We start from the raw sequence: 15,294 nt of genomic DNA, 5'->3' as shown, positions 1-15,294 counted from the left end.
GAGGAGGTGAGTCTCTTTCAATGGAAATGTAATCTAAGGAAATATTTCTTTACAGAGTGGGTAGTGGCTGCATTGAACAGCTTGCTTCTCTGTGGAGGTGATGAAGACAAGAACAGTTATCTGTTGTCAAGAAATTATGGGATAAGCACAGAGGATCTCTGAGGGAGTGGTACGGATTGAAAAGCTGAGTGGTTGGTATGGATGAGAAGACTTAAATAGGCTTCATGGCCTTTTTTTTTTTTGCTGTCACGTTTCTGTGTTTCTATTGATTTCCAGTGAGAAAGCTGCTTTTCTTTTCACAGAGACAGAGTCATCCTGTTTCCCAGTTTTGTTACCGTTTTGAGAGAGCGGGAGAGTTTTTCCTTCTCCTTTTTACCAAGGGAGGAAAGCGCAACCCTCTTCAAAAGCTTCTTTGTCACATGATCTCTAGTGAGGTGCTAGAATTTCAAAGCTTGGAGCTGTAGGCAATTTTTATGCAAGTTAAGTTGGTGAAGACTCCACCATTGGAGGGTATCTCAAGAAGAAAAGAAGGAGGCTTCTATTGAAGGAACATCTCAGGATGTTGGAAGCAAGGGAGACCAGAAAGGACCCCTGGGATCTATGCCTAGGATCTGTAACCATTCTGTATATTTGCGTGTAAACTGTATGATGGAGAATCCAAAAGTCTGGGCTGAATTTCTGTGTTTACTTTATTAATTTTCAGTAAACCTTTTTGTTTTGGAACAACACTTTCTGGTGTTGACGGAGTCTGATCCCTTTGCGCCTTACAGCAGAAGTTTCCCCCCTGGAAGAATCCTAATCAGGGCCTGCAGCCAGTTTTTCCCCAGCCCTGCAGTTCTCAGAGGTGGCCTCCTGCCTGTCTCAGGGAGAGCCCTGAGAAAGGGATTACACTTCAAACAAATGAATTGGCATGAAGAGTTAAAGGAAGATTAGGGCAATTTTCTCTTCTTTATTATTGCATGCATACTGTACACATGTACAGACACATACACACAAACACCCTTTCTAAACTTCCAACAATCTGCAGTTGTCTTGTGACTGTATCAGCACTTACCGCAGCACCCTGCTGTTCTTTTGACTTCAGTGGAGATAATTAAAGGTTGCTTTGACAACTGTTGCAAATCAAACAGATTTTGCAACTTACATATTATCATAATGAATATTTACTTTATTAGATGTTCATGTTAAACTTGATAACTGTGTGTAATAATTTTAAGCAGTGACACACCCCAGAAACATGCAATACTGAATACCAATGGGCCATTATTTTTTATATTCTGCTTTTTGGCACTTTAAAGTGGATTACATTCAGGTATTATAGGTATTTCCCTATCCCCCAGAGGGCTTATAACCTAATTTTGTAGATTGCAAAGAAGTAACTTGCCCAGTGTCACAAGGAGCAACACTAGGATTTGAACCCTGGTTTCCCTGGGTCATAACCACTAGGCTACTCCTGATCTTGAGTAAGACAAAGGTCCATCCAACCCAGGATCTTGTCTCCAACAGTGGTCAATCCAGGTCACAAGGACCCAACTTGAGTCCAAAGAATAGATCTAATCCTTCTTGGTTATAACCAGGGATAAGCAGTGGTGAATAATGTTTTATTAACTTTTCCTCTAGGAACTTGTCGAAATCCTTTTTAAACCCAGTGATACTAACTGCTTTCACCACATCCTCTGGCAACATTCCACAGTTTAATTCTGCACTAAGTAAACAATGCTTTCTCCAATTTGTTTTAAATGTACTACTTATTAGCTTCATGTCGTGCCTCCTAGTACTATTTGAAAGGTAAATAATAACCTTTCCCTGTTTACCTGTTTCACCCCACTCTGATTTTATAGACCTCTAGCTTATCTCCTTTCAAATGTCTCTTCTCCAGACTAAAGAACCCTTATCCATTTAGCCTATTGTCATAGGGAAGCCATTTTATCACCTTTGGTCACCCTTCTCTCAACTTATCTAGTTCAGCTATATCTTTTTTTAAGATGGCGCAACCAGAATGACTCCAAGATTCTTTTTCTGGCTGGTGATGCCTAATATGGAACCCAGTGTCATGTTCCTTTAGTTAGGATAATTCTTCCCTCCATAAATCACTTGGCAATTGTTCATTTTAAATTTCATTTTCCGTTTAGACACCCACTCCCCCAGTCTCGCAAGATTCTCTTGCAGTTTCTCAGAACTGGCTCATGATCTAGCAACTTTGAATAATTTTGTTTCTTTGGCAAATTTGATGACTTCACTCTTCACTTCCTTCATTTATAAATATATTAAAAAGTACTGGTCACAGTACTGATTCCTGGGGTATGCTACTATTTACCTTTCCCCATTAAGAGAAATGATCATTTGGTTCTACTTTTTGTTTTCTGTCCTTTGGCCAATTACAATCCACAATAGGACGGTGCCTCCTATCCCATAACTTTTTAATTTCCCAATGAGTCTCTCATTGAGAGACTTTGCCACATGCCTTCTAAAAATCCAGATATACTATATCAGTTGACTCACCTTTGTCCTCATGTGTGTTAACTCCTTCAAAAAATCCAGCAGATTTATAAGGCAAGATTTCCCTTTTCTAAATCCATGTTGGCTCTGCCTCACTAGTCTGTATCTATCTACATGGCCAGTATTTTTGCTCTTCACAACAGCTTCTACCATTTTACCTGACACTGACGTCAGGCTAACTGGCCTATAAATTTCCAGGTCACCCGTGGAGCCCTTTTAAAAATGGGTGTTAATATTTTTCATTTTCTTAATATAAAACATAATTTTTAAACTTAACAGTTCATGTCACATTTTGTCGTGCAATAGAAAGTAATGAAGACACAAATTCCAATGTATGCCTGGGACGTGTATCAAAATTCTGAAGATGAATCAAACCATAGGTGAACCAGGAAGATGTAATAGAACAAACCGAAAAAAATGGAGTAACATATCACTGGGACCAGATGGTATATACCTTGAGTACTAAAAGAACTAAAAAATGAGATTGCAGACTTCTTACTAGTAATTTCTAACTTTTCATTCAAATCAACTATGGTACCTGAGGACTGGAGAGTGGCCAATGTAAAAATACATTGAGCTAGAAAATATATTCTTTAAACTATTGCACTTAAATAAGCTAATCATGTATCAGTAACTTGAGGCTTAATTCATCCAAAATCGTTTTGGTATTTGAAGGGTGAATCACTAAAAAACAAACAAACCTCAAATAGTAACTTTGTAAAAGCAGGTATTTGATAAAACAAAGGGAAATAATTGAAAATATTTCTCATGAGCTGAAAAAGATCTTGGGAGTGTGCAGGCACTACCAAAGATGCTCCATTAGCACCCATTTTGCTGCCTACAGAGAGCAAAGGCTAATTTCCCTTGCTATGTATACACCTTTTACTGGCCTTTGGCAGCACTCAGACCGAATGTATTTTCTCATGCTGAAAGCAGTCATGACACTTTAAAACTTTATTTCTGCTTGGGGAAAAATAGAAGCACTAGTTAAAACAAATCATCTTGCTTTTTCCTATCAGATAAGTGATAGAAATTTGTAAACTATGTTTCCCTCTTTTTAAACACTGTTTAATGCTTCCCATTCAAAATATACTTTTCAAAGGGTTTTCTTTTGCTGGCAATTGCCGCGCTTGCCTTTTTGAAAGAGCTTAGGCCTACCCTAAAATCCGTATTAGCCTATACAGCATTAACACACTTCTATGATCCTCTTCTAAGACTTTTATCTTATCAGATACAGCTTTATAATCCCTCTGTTGTATCTTCACTGTGCACACATACTACTTGCATTTCACACTTTCTAGATATATGCATACTTTTTTTTCATATATACACATTGTGCATCCATTAGATTACATAAAGTATGACATATTGGATCAGACCAAAGTTCCATCAAGCCTAGTATCCTGTTTCCAACAGTGGCCAATCCAGGTCACAAGGACCTGGCAGGATCACAAGGGGGTAGAGAGATTCCAAGCTACTTATCCCAGGGATAAGAAATGGATTTTTGCAGCTCCACCTTAATAATGGTTTATGGACTTTTCTTCCAAGAACTTGTCCAATCCACAGGACTGGCATATTGCAGCAAGCATGACACAAATCACACTGAATACTCATATTAATAGATAGCACTACTGCATTCAGTTATTCACTCCGACTCTAAAGTTATGTACACATATATCACTTACACCCATTCCTCAAACCACACACACTGACAGTTCAAGATTAGCCTATCTGCCATATATGGTACTAAAGAACATTTGGCCTTCTAATGCAAATCTTTTTTGTGTGAACGTTTTTATGATTGTGGGAGTGGAAAGTCATGATTGGCAACCAAAGCCTCAAGAGAATGCCATATGGTGTCCAGAAGAGTGATGCACCATAAGAACTAGTTAGGTTAACAACTTTGGAACATGGCGGGAGGGAGGGGAGTGTCTACTTAATGTGAATGAAACTGTGACATATGAATGAGCATGCATGGATACATGGCAGCCTGAGCTCTTGAGAGATCAGTAGGAAGGGAGCTAGATAACCAGACTCAGGGAGCCTGATTTTCAAAATAGTCTGCAGTACACCATTAGCACATGTGAGTAGATGCATGGAGATTTATGCTAGTACTTTTATAAATTGTGTGGCAGGAGCTGCACAGTTTATAAAATACTATGCATTTCTGCCCTGAAAGTGCGTGTGTATGTTGTAAGAAAATAAGCTCATAAGACTTGCCATACTGGGTCAGACCAAGGGTCCATCAATCCCAGTATCCTGTTGCCAATGGTGGCCAATCCAGGTCACAAGCACCTGGCAGATATGCTCTTATATTTGCAATACAAGTGCTCAAATAAATTTTCTACCATTTAAAAAAATACACATGTATATTTTATGCGTGAAATAATTAGCAATTTGTGCTGTGGCGATCAAAAAAGCAAACAGAATGCTGGGAATTATTAGAAAGGGAATGGTGAATAAAACGTAAAATGTCATAATGCCTCTGTTTCGCTCCATGGTGAGACTGCACCTTGAATACTGTGTACAATTCTGGTCGCCGCATGTCAAAAGAGATATAGTTGCGATGGAGAAGGTACAGAGAAGGGCAACCAAAATGATAAAGGGAATGGAAGAGCTCCCCTATATGGAAAGAATAGAGGTTAGGACTGTTCAGCTTGGAGAAGAGATGGCTGAGGTGGGGATATGATAGAGGTGTTTAAAATCATGAGAGGTCTAGAATGGGTAAATGTGAATCAGTTATTTACTCTTTCGGATAATAGAAGGATTAGGGGGCACTCCATGAAGTTAGCAAGTAGCACATTTAAAACAAATCAGAGAAAATTCTTTTTCACTCAACGCACAATTAAGCTCTGTAATTTGCTGCCAGGGGATATGGTTAGTGCAGTTAGTGTAGCTAGGTTTTAAAAAGGATTGGATAAGTTCTTGGAGGAGAAGTCCATTACCTGCTATTAATTAAGTTGACTTAGAAAATAGCCACTGCTATTACTAGCAACAGTAACATGGGATAGACTTAGTTTTTGGGTACTTGCCAGGTTCTTATGGCCTGAATTGGCCACTGTTGGAGACAGGATGCTGTGCTTGAAGGACCCTTGGTCTGACCCAGTATGACATGTTCTTACAATTTAAATTTGGAGGCTGGTATATTTCATGTATGCACATACGCTGTTCTTAAAGTACTTAGCCCTTCATCAGTTTACCTATACCCTCTAGCACTTCAGCCTGATCCCTCACCAGTTCATCCACATCTCCCACCCAAAAACACAAGACAAAAGGTACATCTCATTTCAGTTGTGTGATCCAATTAGCAGGTGTAAAATTGTTTAGACCAGTTTGATAATTATGCACGAGTTCCTCTTACACAATTGCAGCTTGTTTACATGCTTATAAACCTCGCCCCAGAATGCCCCTACACCGCCCCATTAAAACGTGCATACAATTCTGCGAGTATGTGCGAACTCGCGAGGTCTGTAAAACATCATCTACGGGCATACATTCTACTTACCCACACGTGTGATATTTTTAAATGTGTGACTACCATGTAACTGAAAATTCCCTCCATAATGTGCAAGACTTGGGTGTCACCTTCTATGCTATTAGAATTAATTATATTTCAATTTAGGCTGTGAGATGACAGAATTATGACTAATGGTAAAATAAAAATGTAACACACATAAAGGCATGAAGATTAAACCTAATGAAAAATGGTTAATGTCAGAATATTTCCAATTAATGTAGATGGTATTCACTCACCTATTAAAAAAAATGAAGTTTAGGAAATCAAGAGCTCAGGTGGGGTTTTTACTGGAAAGACACCTGGATAATGAAGAGCATGCTTAATTAAAAGGAGTCTGGACTGGACCTTGCATATATTTATACTTGTCAAAAAGAAAGAGAAGTATAGCAGTGATCTTTCAGAAGATACTACCTGTTGAAGATAAGGAAATAATTAAAGATTCAAGTGAACGACTTGACCTTTCTCCCATCGTTGTGTCATCTCTTGAGGAGGAGCTGACTGACCTCGGTTTCCTACCTTTTCCTTCGTGCTTCCCGCTGGCCTGGATGACAGCATGAGGCCGAAGTCACACCCCCCCCCCCCAATGACGTCATCTATAAGGTGGGGTGAAGAGCGGGACGCTGCTGAAGAGTGAGCTGCAATGGCAGCCGCTGTGCCGGACCTTTCGCCCCTCATTGTGCCACCTCTGGAGGAGGAGCTGACTGACACCAGTTCCTGCCTTTGCTTTCTTGCTCCCCGTTGGCCTGGATGACAGCATGAGGCTAAGGCCATGCCTCCAATTACATCATCTATATTGGGGGTGAAAAGCCAGAGTGGTATGCTGGAGGTGCTTCGTGCTGGAGGTGCACGCGTTCTGTCACGTGCACAAAGGAGCACAACAAAGGAGCTCCTTTGTGCATGAAAAGTGCTGACAAGTGAATCTCCACCGATTTTTCTATCAATGAGGAAGTTTTGAGAAGTCCTGGAGGAAATAACAGGATTCCCATTGTTGTTGATCACGGCAGGTATGGAGACCTTGCTCACTGTTTTAAAGTGCAAAGGCATCCAACATGCTTAATAACAGTTCCTTTAAATATTTGACTGGTCTATCTCCTTCTACAAGTAAATTCGCATTATGTTAATTAATGCTCAGTTTGTAGAAAAAAAAATGATACTGCCTGATATTTTGTCACTTGACTCTCCTGACATAAGTTCCTAGGTTGCAGAAATTCCTAGAGGAAAAATCCATAAACTGCTCTTAATTAATATTTGATTGGTCTATCTCCTTCTACAAGTAAATTCTACAATTCTACAAGTAGCTTGAGATTTATTTAATGTTTGGGTACATGCCAGGAACATGTGACTTGGATTGACCACAGTTGAAAATAGGATACTGGGCTTGATGGACCCTTGGTCTGACCCAGTATGGCAGATCTTATGTTATGTTCTTATGTGTATTACAGAATCATGATTACTTGATTCCAATGTAGCAATTGTTTATCAGATCTGTCCTACAGGTTATTTAGCTGTTTCACAACCACGTTAAAAAGGAAAGGAGGTGGCCTTTTAAATTGTCATAAATATCTTATGAAATTTACATACGAAAATTTGAGTTTTGATTCACAGTATGAATCAATGTTGATATCATATGATTTGCTGAATGTTTGTTTAGTCTATGTACTACCTGGGCTGATAACAGGACTGTTCTCTGCTGTTTGAGCAACTATTAAAATCAAAAACTGATCTAAATAAGGCAATTATCCTAGGAGATTTTAACCTCGCCTAGTTGTAATATTTTTCTGGAGATTATGAGCAGTCTAGGCTGGTCACAAATTTCTACTGGCACAACAAGCATTGGAACACATTAGACTTGGTATTTATTAATTCCTCCTTAATAACATCTCAGTCCCACACACGTACATCTAAGCCATTTCCTTGGTCTCATTACTTCCTTAATCTATCGCTATATTTAAAGAGGAAAGTCATTTTTGTGCTAGAGGAAGGTACAATTATTTAATGGGGAGCTCTGATAGACACAGAGGTTCTAGGTGTCAAACTGTATGAGAGATTAGATCTCTCCTCTTGTTTTGGTAGTGAATCTGCCATCTTCTCTTGGAATAAAACACTGTGGCCCGGATTTTCAAAAGCCTACGCACGCTGGGCCTATTTTAAAAAGGCCCGGCCATGCAGGTAAAGCCCCAGGACGCGAGTAAGTCCTGGGGCTTCGGGAAAGGGGTGGGGAGGGGTCAGAGGCTCCTGGCATAGAGGCCATTTGCTGCTGTGCCGGGGATCGCGTGCCGGCACGCCCAACCTGCACCTGCCCTGAGGTAGGCGCAAAAGGTAAGACAAAGGTTGGTGGGGTCCTAGGTTAGGGCTAGGGGGCGGGTAGGTTAGAGGAAGGGTAAGGGAGGTTAGCGAAGGGGAAAGAACGGGGGGAAGGCTGTGGGGGTCGGCGCACGCAAGTTGCACTGATGTGCGCTCTCTTGTACACGCTGACCCCCGATTTTATAACATGCGTGCACCTGTGCGCGCATGTTATAAAATCGGGCGTCCATGTATGCGCGCCGGGAAATCTATCACTATTGGCCGGATTTTCAAAAGCCTATGCGTGCCAGGCCTATTTTAAAAAGGCCCGGCCACGCGCGTAAAGCCCTGGGGCGCATGTAAGTCCCGGGGCTTCGGGGAAAGGGCGGGGTGGGGCGGGGCTAGAGCGCCCCCTGCTGGGCGGCCAGGTTGTGGAAAAGCACCCTCTGCTGGGCAGTCAAGCTGTAGAAGAGCACTCTCTGCGAGGTGGTCAGGCTGTCGGAAAGCACCATGGGAAGAGTGCCTGCTGCTGGGCAGTCAGGTTGTGGAAAAGCATCCTCTTCTGGGTGGTCAGGTTATGAATGCATGCCTTCGACTGGGCTGGTCACAACAGGACTGGAGCCCACTGCTGAATCGACTGCTTGTGGGTGAATGCCCTCTGCTGGTTTGGCAGAATCTGGATGAGAGCTCTTCACTGGACCGGGTGCATCTGAAGCAAAGCTGCAAGCCTTAGCTGGGATGGCCAGAACGGTTCTGGAAACCTCTGCAGGACTATCTGGAATAGAACTGGGAGCTTTTGCTGAGCTGAGGTTGGAGACGGTGCCTCTTTGAGGGCACTGGTTGTTTGAGACTGAGCTCTTTTGGGTCTGGCTATCAGAATTTTGTGTGTGAATCTTGAGGTTACTGAAAGAACATGCTATTCTCTTAGACGCTTCCCTGAAGAGCTCGCTAGCTTGTGCAGGGTTGCAGGTGGGAAGGACTGAGCCCTGCCTGGGCTAATTAATCCCTGCTGCTTTAGGAAATCAGGTGTCTGAGCATGGAAACCACCCGATCTCTGCAAACAAGGATAGTATCAGTCTTTTCTGATAAAGTTTATGCAGGTTTTGTAATTTTAATTCCCTTATTGTTTAGTCTTTTTTCTCCTGGCTTTACTGGTGCAAATGTAAAGTTATTTTGAAAAATAGACTTTATAAAGTTTGACCAGGAGGTGATGCCCAAGGGTTTTAAATCAGGAGCAGGTTTTCTCTGAAAAAGTTTCTTACAATCATAGCAGGTCTCCATCCCTTGGGGAGAGGTTTCTCTGCATTCTTTCAACCTCCACAGATTTGAATTAAGGAGATGGCATTTAATACATTCAGGGAAATCTGGTGGATTGTGGGGCTGACACCTAGGAGAAATGTAATACAGCTGCAAGGTAGAAACTGGAGCTATTAACTTACCAGCTGGCTTACAAGTTTCTGATTTTTCTATAGCAGCGTTTAAGTCAGACTTGACTATGGTTAGAGAGCTGTCAATAGTAGAAGAATTTTTAGAGGACTCACCAGTCTGGTTCAAGCTGTTGCCCCCAGTCATGGAGGAGATGTTTGACTTCAGCATCCTGTTGAAGCTCTGGTTCAGGAGGAGCGTAGTGGACACCATCTCCAGCGTGGCATGGGATGACCTGACAACTTGAGCTAAGCTTGGGCAGTCGTGTGAGGCTGGAGCAAGGGCAGGCAAATCTGGATCTCAGGAACAGGGTGCAGGCAAGGCTGGGGCTCTGGAACAGGGTGCAGGTAAGAGTGGAACTGGAACACTAGAACAGAGTGCAGGAAAGAGTGGAACTGGAACACAGGACTACGACTGGACAGGACAGGACAACACAGAACATGAAACATAAAGCCCAAAGGCAACAATGCAGGAAGGCCCCAAGGGATAAGGCAGGGAGAGGCCCTGAGAGGCCACAGAGGTAAGCAAGACCTGAGTAGACCAAAGGTCAGAGAAAGCCATAGACAAGAATCAGCCAGAAGGCCCAAAGGCCACAAAGCAAAAACAGAAGGCCGGATGGCCATAAGGCAAAAACCGAGGCAGTAGCCTGGATGGCCACAAAGCACAGGCAATGAAGGGCTGAGGTCAGAAGGCCATGAGACAAAACAGGAAGAGGCCTGTAAAGGCCACAAGGTAAAAGTGGCTAGAGCAAGGAGCCAAAAGGAACTTTATGCCAAAGCATTGAGGCAAGGGACAGACAAGGTTAAGTAGTGCTGGAGTCTGGGTGTGGTGCAGGCAGGCAAGAGGAATTTGGCCAGCCAATGGAGTATGCTCATGGAGGTCCCCTGATGGAGTGAAGACTATAATGCTGACTGAGGCATGAAACCAGGGACATATTGAAGAGTACAGTTCAGAGCGGGACTCACCAGAGTCCTCTGGGGGAGGAGAGGCTGCACATCAGCCGGAACCGTAACACTGTCCTTGTTTCCTCATCCCTGGAACCAAAACTACAGATTGGATTCCGTTCTTATAGCTAGACAAATGTTTAGAAGGATATCTTGTAATGAGACTGGAATCTCCACGATCTCAGATCATACACCAGTAATGGGTTGAGTTATTCACTGGAGAAAAGCTTTGGAATATCGGCCCCAAGGAGTTTTTTTTATAAATTAGTCTTTGGCCAAATTTCAGTGGGACAATAGAGTGTGAGTCACTGGAGCTCAGTGAGCCTCCCCACTCCTGTCTGGAGCGGTAGGCGTGCAGAATGGAATGTGTTGGTGGGGAAGGAGGGTAGAGAAAGAGAATGAGAGGTCACCACAATTAGCTTTGGATTTCTCAGCATTTTTTTTTTAAATTTCTTTGTAACAAATACATTGGCAATGGTGATGCTATTATTTGGGAACACTGAAGTGTGGTTATACTATGTGTTATCTTTGTGAAAGTTTTTGATCCTCTTAAAGCATAATATAAAAAATAGAGAGCACTTGGTATACATGAAGTAACAACAGACAGCAAATAAACTTAAAAATAAAGGGGCAGATTTTGTAACCTGCACACGTGGCCTACATTTGTGCGTGCTACCCGGCGCGCACAAATGTACGCCCGATTTTATAACATGCGCGTGCAGGTGCGCGCATGTTATAAAATCCGGGGCCGGCGCGCACAAGGGGATGCACACTTGTGCACCTTGTGCGCGCCAAACCCTACGGGAGCCCTGATGGCTTTCCCCATTCCCTCCAAGGCTGCTCCGAAATCGGAGCAGCCTTGGAGGGAACTTTCCTTCCACTCCCCCCCACCTTCCCCTCCCTGCCCCATCTAACCCACCCCTCAGCCCTACCTAAATACCCCCCCACCTTTATTTCAGGAGTTATGCCTGCCGGCACACCATCCCCCGGCACGGCCGCTGTGCCAGAGGTCTCGGGACCGCCCCCGGACCGGTGCCCCGTCCACGGCCCCGCCCCCTTCCCACCCCTTTTTCAAAGCCCCGGGACACACGCGCGTCCCGGGGCTTGCACGCACCGCCGAGCCTATGCGGTGGTAGTCATTTTTTTGTTTTGTTTTGTTTTCCCCGGTTTCGGGAAGGGGTTGCTTTTCTTTTCCCTTTACTTCATACTTGGAGGACGATCAGACTTTGCTGGGGAGCGCAAATCTGGAGAGAGAGAGAATCAGACACTCTATTTATCTCCCACTGTTTCAACTCAGGGTGGGTTTTGGGAGAGGGCGGTGTTACATTGGTCAGCCTAGGGCGCAAGGGTCTGTGCACCCTTGTAACACTGCCCCCTCCTTAAAACTCACCCTGAGTTGAAAGTGCCCCTCTTACAGTAGGAGATATGTAAAGTGTCAGACTGTCTGTCTGTCTCTCTCCCTCCTTTCCCCCTCCCCCCGTATGGTCACTTTTGCAAGTGTAAAGGCTGCACACGTACGCGTGGCAGGGATATTTTCCATGATACGCATGATATAAAATCAAGAATATCTTTGCTTGCATGCCCAATGGGCGCACGCGTGCTCCTTTTAAACTTTACCTGGACATCTACACGCATGGAGTAGGTGGGCAATTTTTCAGACTGCATGTCTTTGAAAATAGCCCTTTACAGAGTGCAGGAGAGGCCTAGTGGTTAGAGTAGTGGGCTGTAAACCAGGGAAGCCAGTGGTCAAATCCTACTGCTGCTCCTTGTGACCTTCAGTGAGTCACTTCATCTTCTACTTCCTCTGGTGCAAAACGTAAGCAGGCCGATGTAATATCACGCACCGAGCCTAGCACTCAGGTGCGTCCATAGCCCCTGATACAACAAGGGGATGAGTGCGTCCAAACCTGCACGTAGCTAATAGTGCTCCTCACTTGTCAATTCCATGTAGAGGAGGCCTTTAGCCATTACCCTGCGATGCAAAAAAAATCCCTGAGCGCCTGGGCGCACTTCTTAACCCATCAAATCTTTATGCCTGCCCGGAGCAGGAGTAAAGTCTTCACGCACGTCAAGGGCTCAACTTAAAAAAAAAACAAACTGCTTTTCTGTGCTTCCTCCTACTTACTATCGTTGACAGTGAAAAGGTCCTGCCGGGGAGGGAGCTCTGGTCAGGCTGTTATGGACGCACAGCCACTTCTCCCGAGCGCCCGAGGCAGAGCGCTAGGGACGTTACAAATTATCCATCGCGCATTCCTTTTAGCGCGGCAGCTCATTTGCTTATTGCATCGAGCGCCCGGGAGAGGTGGCTGTGCCTGTGTTCAAAAACACGTGCGTCCGGTTTTTTTTTTATGCCCATGAGATTGCATGGGCCTGAAAACGTGAATGCTCTGGGGACAGTGAGGTACCTACATTAGCTGAATGTAATTTGCTTTGGAAAGGTAGAATGTAAATAAGCTGTGGTTATTTTTAGTTGCCAAACCTGATGAACAACATTTGGCTGTAAAAATTTTCTGCAGTACGAATTTCAACAAATTGAACTCAGAGTTATTTATAATTAAATTGCATTCATTTGTTTTCTCTTTGATGTCAAATGACAATCCACTTCACCCTATCCAATTATGCTGAGGGTTTTTAACTGTAATTTGAGAATGCACTGCTCTGGTCTATCTCTGACAGGTCTGAGCTCATGTGTTGTGATGTTACTACTTACTACTACTCCACAGCGCTGTACAAATACACGAAAAGACAGTCCCTGCTCAATAGAGCTCACAGTCTAATAAGACAAACATTACAGAACAAGAGACCTGGGGTATTTCATAAAAGTAGACAATGGTTAAAAAGAAAAGAAAGTTAATTAACAAGACTAAAAGCAGAAAATCAGGCATAAGATTTAAAAGTGGAAATCCAAGTTGTAGGTGGTGATGTATCAAAAGCTGTAGACAGGTTAAGTAGGATAAGGACAGAGTAATGACTTTTGGCTTTAGCCATAAACAGATCATGTGAAACGTTGTTACCAGGTTGTATGGTCTTTGATTTAATGAAATATTTTTTTGGCTAGAAATTAAAACAGCGTTGTAGAGAGAAAATACATACGTGGACAGAATGGAAGATTGAAAACTGGCAGGGTAGAATTTGGGGGAAAAACGTACTCTAGCCATATGGACACATCTCAGGTCCTCGGGAAAGGACATTGCTTTTGGTTTTAGGATTTACGAGGAAACCAGAACCCCCCTGGGTATGCACAGACTAGTCATGTAAGAGTCGTCTGGCATTTATTCTCCGTGTATGAATGATCCTGATGTCATAGACACTGCAGGCCGCCATTTGTCATTATTATCATATTATGTGTTTTTAATGAACAAGATACATTTTTTTGCCTGTGAAAAACCAAGCTTAACGAATGTATTGCTAATCATGTCACTGATCCATCAGAGGCATTCTGCAGAATAATAGATTAAGAGCCAGTGGGCTCCAGTTTAATATCTTTTTCTTGCTGCCACCAACAGGTTTGTGAGCGATGGTATTAAACTGATTAAAGCATCAGAAATTAATAAAGGTATCTTTTTTTTTTTTTCTTTTCCCTGCTTGGTTTCTAGCGAAGTTTCTTGGGCTGTACTACCTTTAAAGTAGGGGACCTGGTGAAGTCAAAGGAGCCACGACTGACCCTCAGTCTGAGGTAGGTCTCCAGTCTATTGGAAGGCATTTTAAATGAGCAGTCAATGACATTTAGTGACAAAATGTTTTACTGTGCTTGAAACTCATTGAATTATTTCAGGTGTATTAGGTGTCAACTTAAAGTGACGGTTTCGACTATGCACAGTTTACGTGAAATGCCAATTATTAAAGTCAGAGCTTTCTGTTTGCTAGGTTAGAAAAGGCTCTTTGATAAGATCCCCTATAATAAGAGTTTAGTAAAGCTAAAATAGAAGAACCCTTTCAAGGCTTCTATAAAGAGAGAAGAAAAAAATTAACTAAGCTCATTAATTAAAATACTGCACTGAGTACTTTTCTTTTTAGAATTCAAATGTAGGAAGGTTTCTTGTAGGCATGGTTCATTTATAGCAAATGTGCCAGTTTGACGTGGCATTGCATTGACACTTTTAACTTCAGAGAGTGGTGTTGAAGGTTATTCTGTATGTATCCCCAGTTCAGTGTGTGGACTGAATTCTAGCGGGGCCATAAAAATCCCCGGGCTTAATCCCAGTGTCACAGTCACTAGTCCTTTTGCCTCGGGTGTGGGTTCTTGGTCTCTTGGGGGGAAGGATACCCTTCAAGGCCCAGGGCATAGGTGAAGTCCCTTCCATGTGTGTTACTATGGTTCTTTGGGGAAGGTACACTGACAAACCAGGCTAGGCACACTGGATGGGTGTTCAAATAAAGGTTTGCCATGATTGATGGCAAAAGAATTCAAATGAGGAAACAGTGACGTGCCCAGTTACATCCAGCTTCGTCTGCCATATGAGAGCACAGATTTAAAGTCTCTGTACCTCTGTGGATGTGCAGCTTGTTTATCCTCATGGGGTGGAATGATAATTGTCTCAAAGTGGCTGGGGTGCCCTAACCATGGCTGGATCCCCACAGTACCTGAAGCCCAAGGCTATGTATTTATTTACTTAAAAATATTGA

The 15,294-nt window shown here is 43.0% G+C and overlaps 1 protein-coding gene across 4 annotated transcripts in view; it reads left to right on the top strand.

Annotated features, from left to right (window-relative positions):
- The window catches only part of INPP4B (inositol polyphosphate-4-phosphatase type II B), a 1,386,300-nt gene that overhangs the window by 845,626 nt on the left and 525,380 nt on the right, over positions 1–15,294 (top strand). For all 4 annotated transcript variants that reach the window (XM_029598221.1, XM_029598061.1, XM_029598140.1 and 1 more), the window contains one exon: positions 14,265–14,344. In XM_029598221.1, the coding sequence (XP_029454081.1) occupies positions 14,265–14,344 (80 nt within the window). The remainder of the gene's footprint in view (positions 1–14,264; positions 14,345–15,294) is intronic.

Source organism: Rhinatrema bivittatum, chromosome 1 (genome assembly GCF_901001135.1).
Source record: "Rhinatrema bivittatum chromosome 1, aRhiBiv1.1, whole genome shotgun sequence".
Taxonomy (NCBI): domain Eukaryota; kingdom Metazoa; phylum Chordata; class Amphibia; order Gymnophiona; family Rhinatrematidae; genus Rhinatrema; species Rhinatrema bivittatum.
Note: the sequence above shows the minus strand (reverse complement) of the source record. Positions and strands in the feature narration are given on the sequence as shown.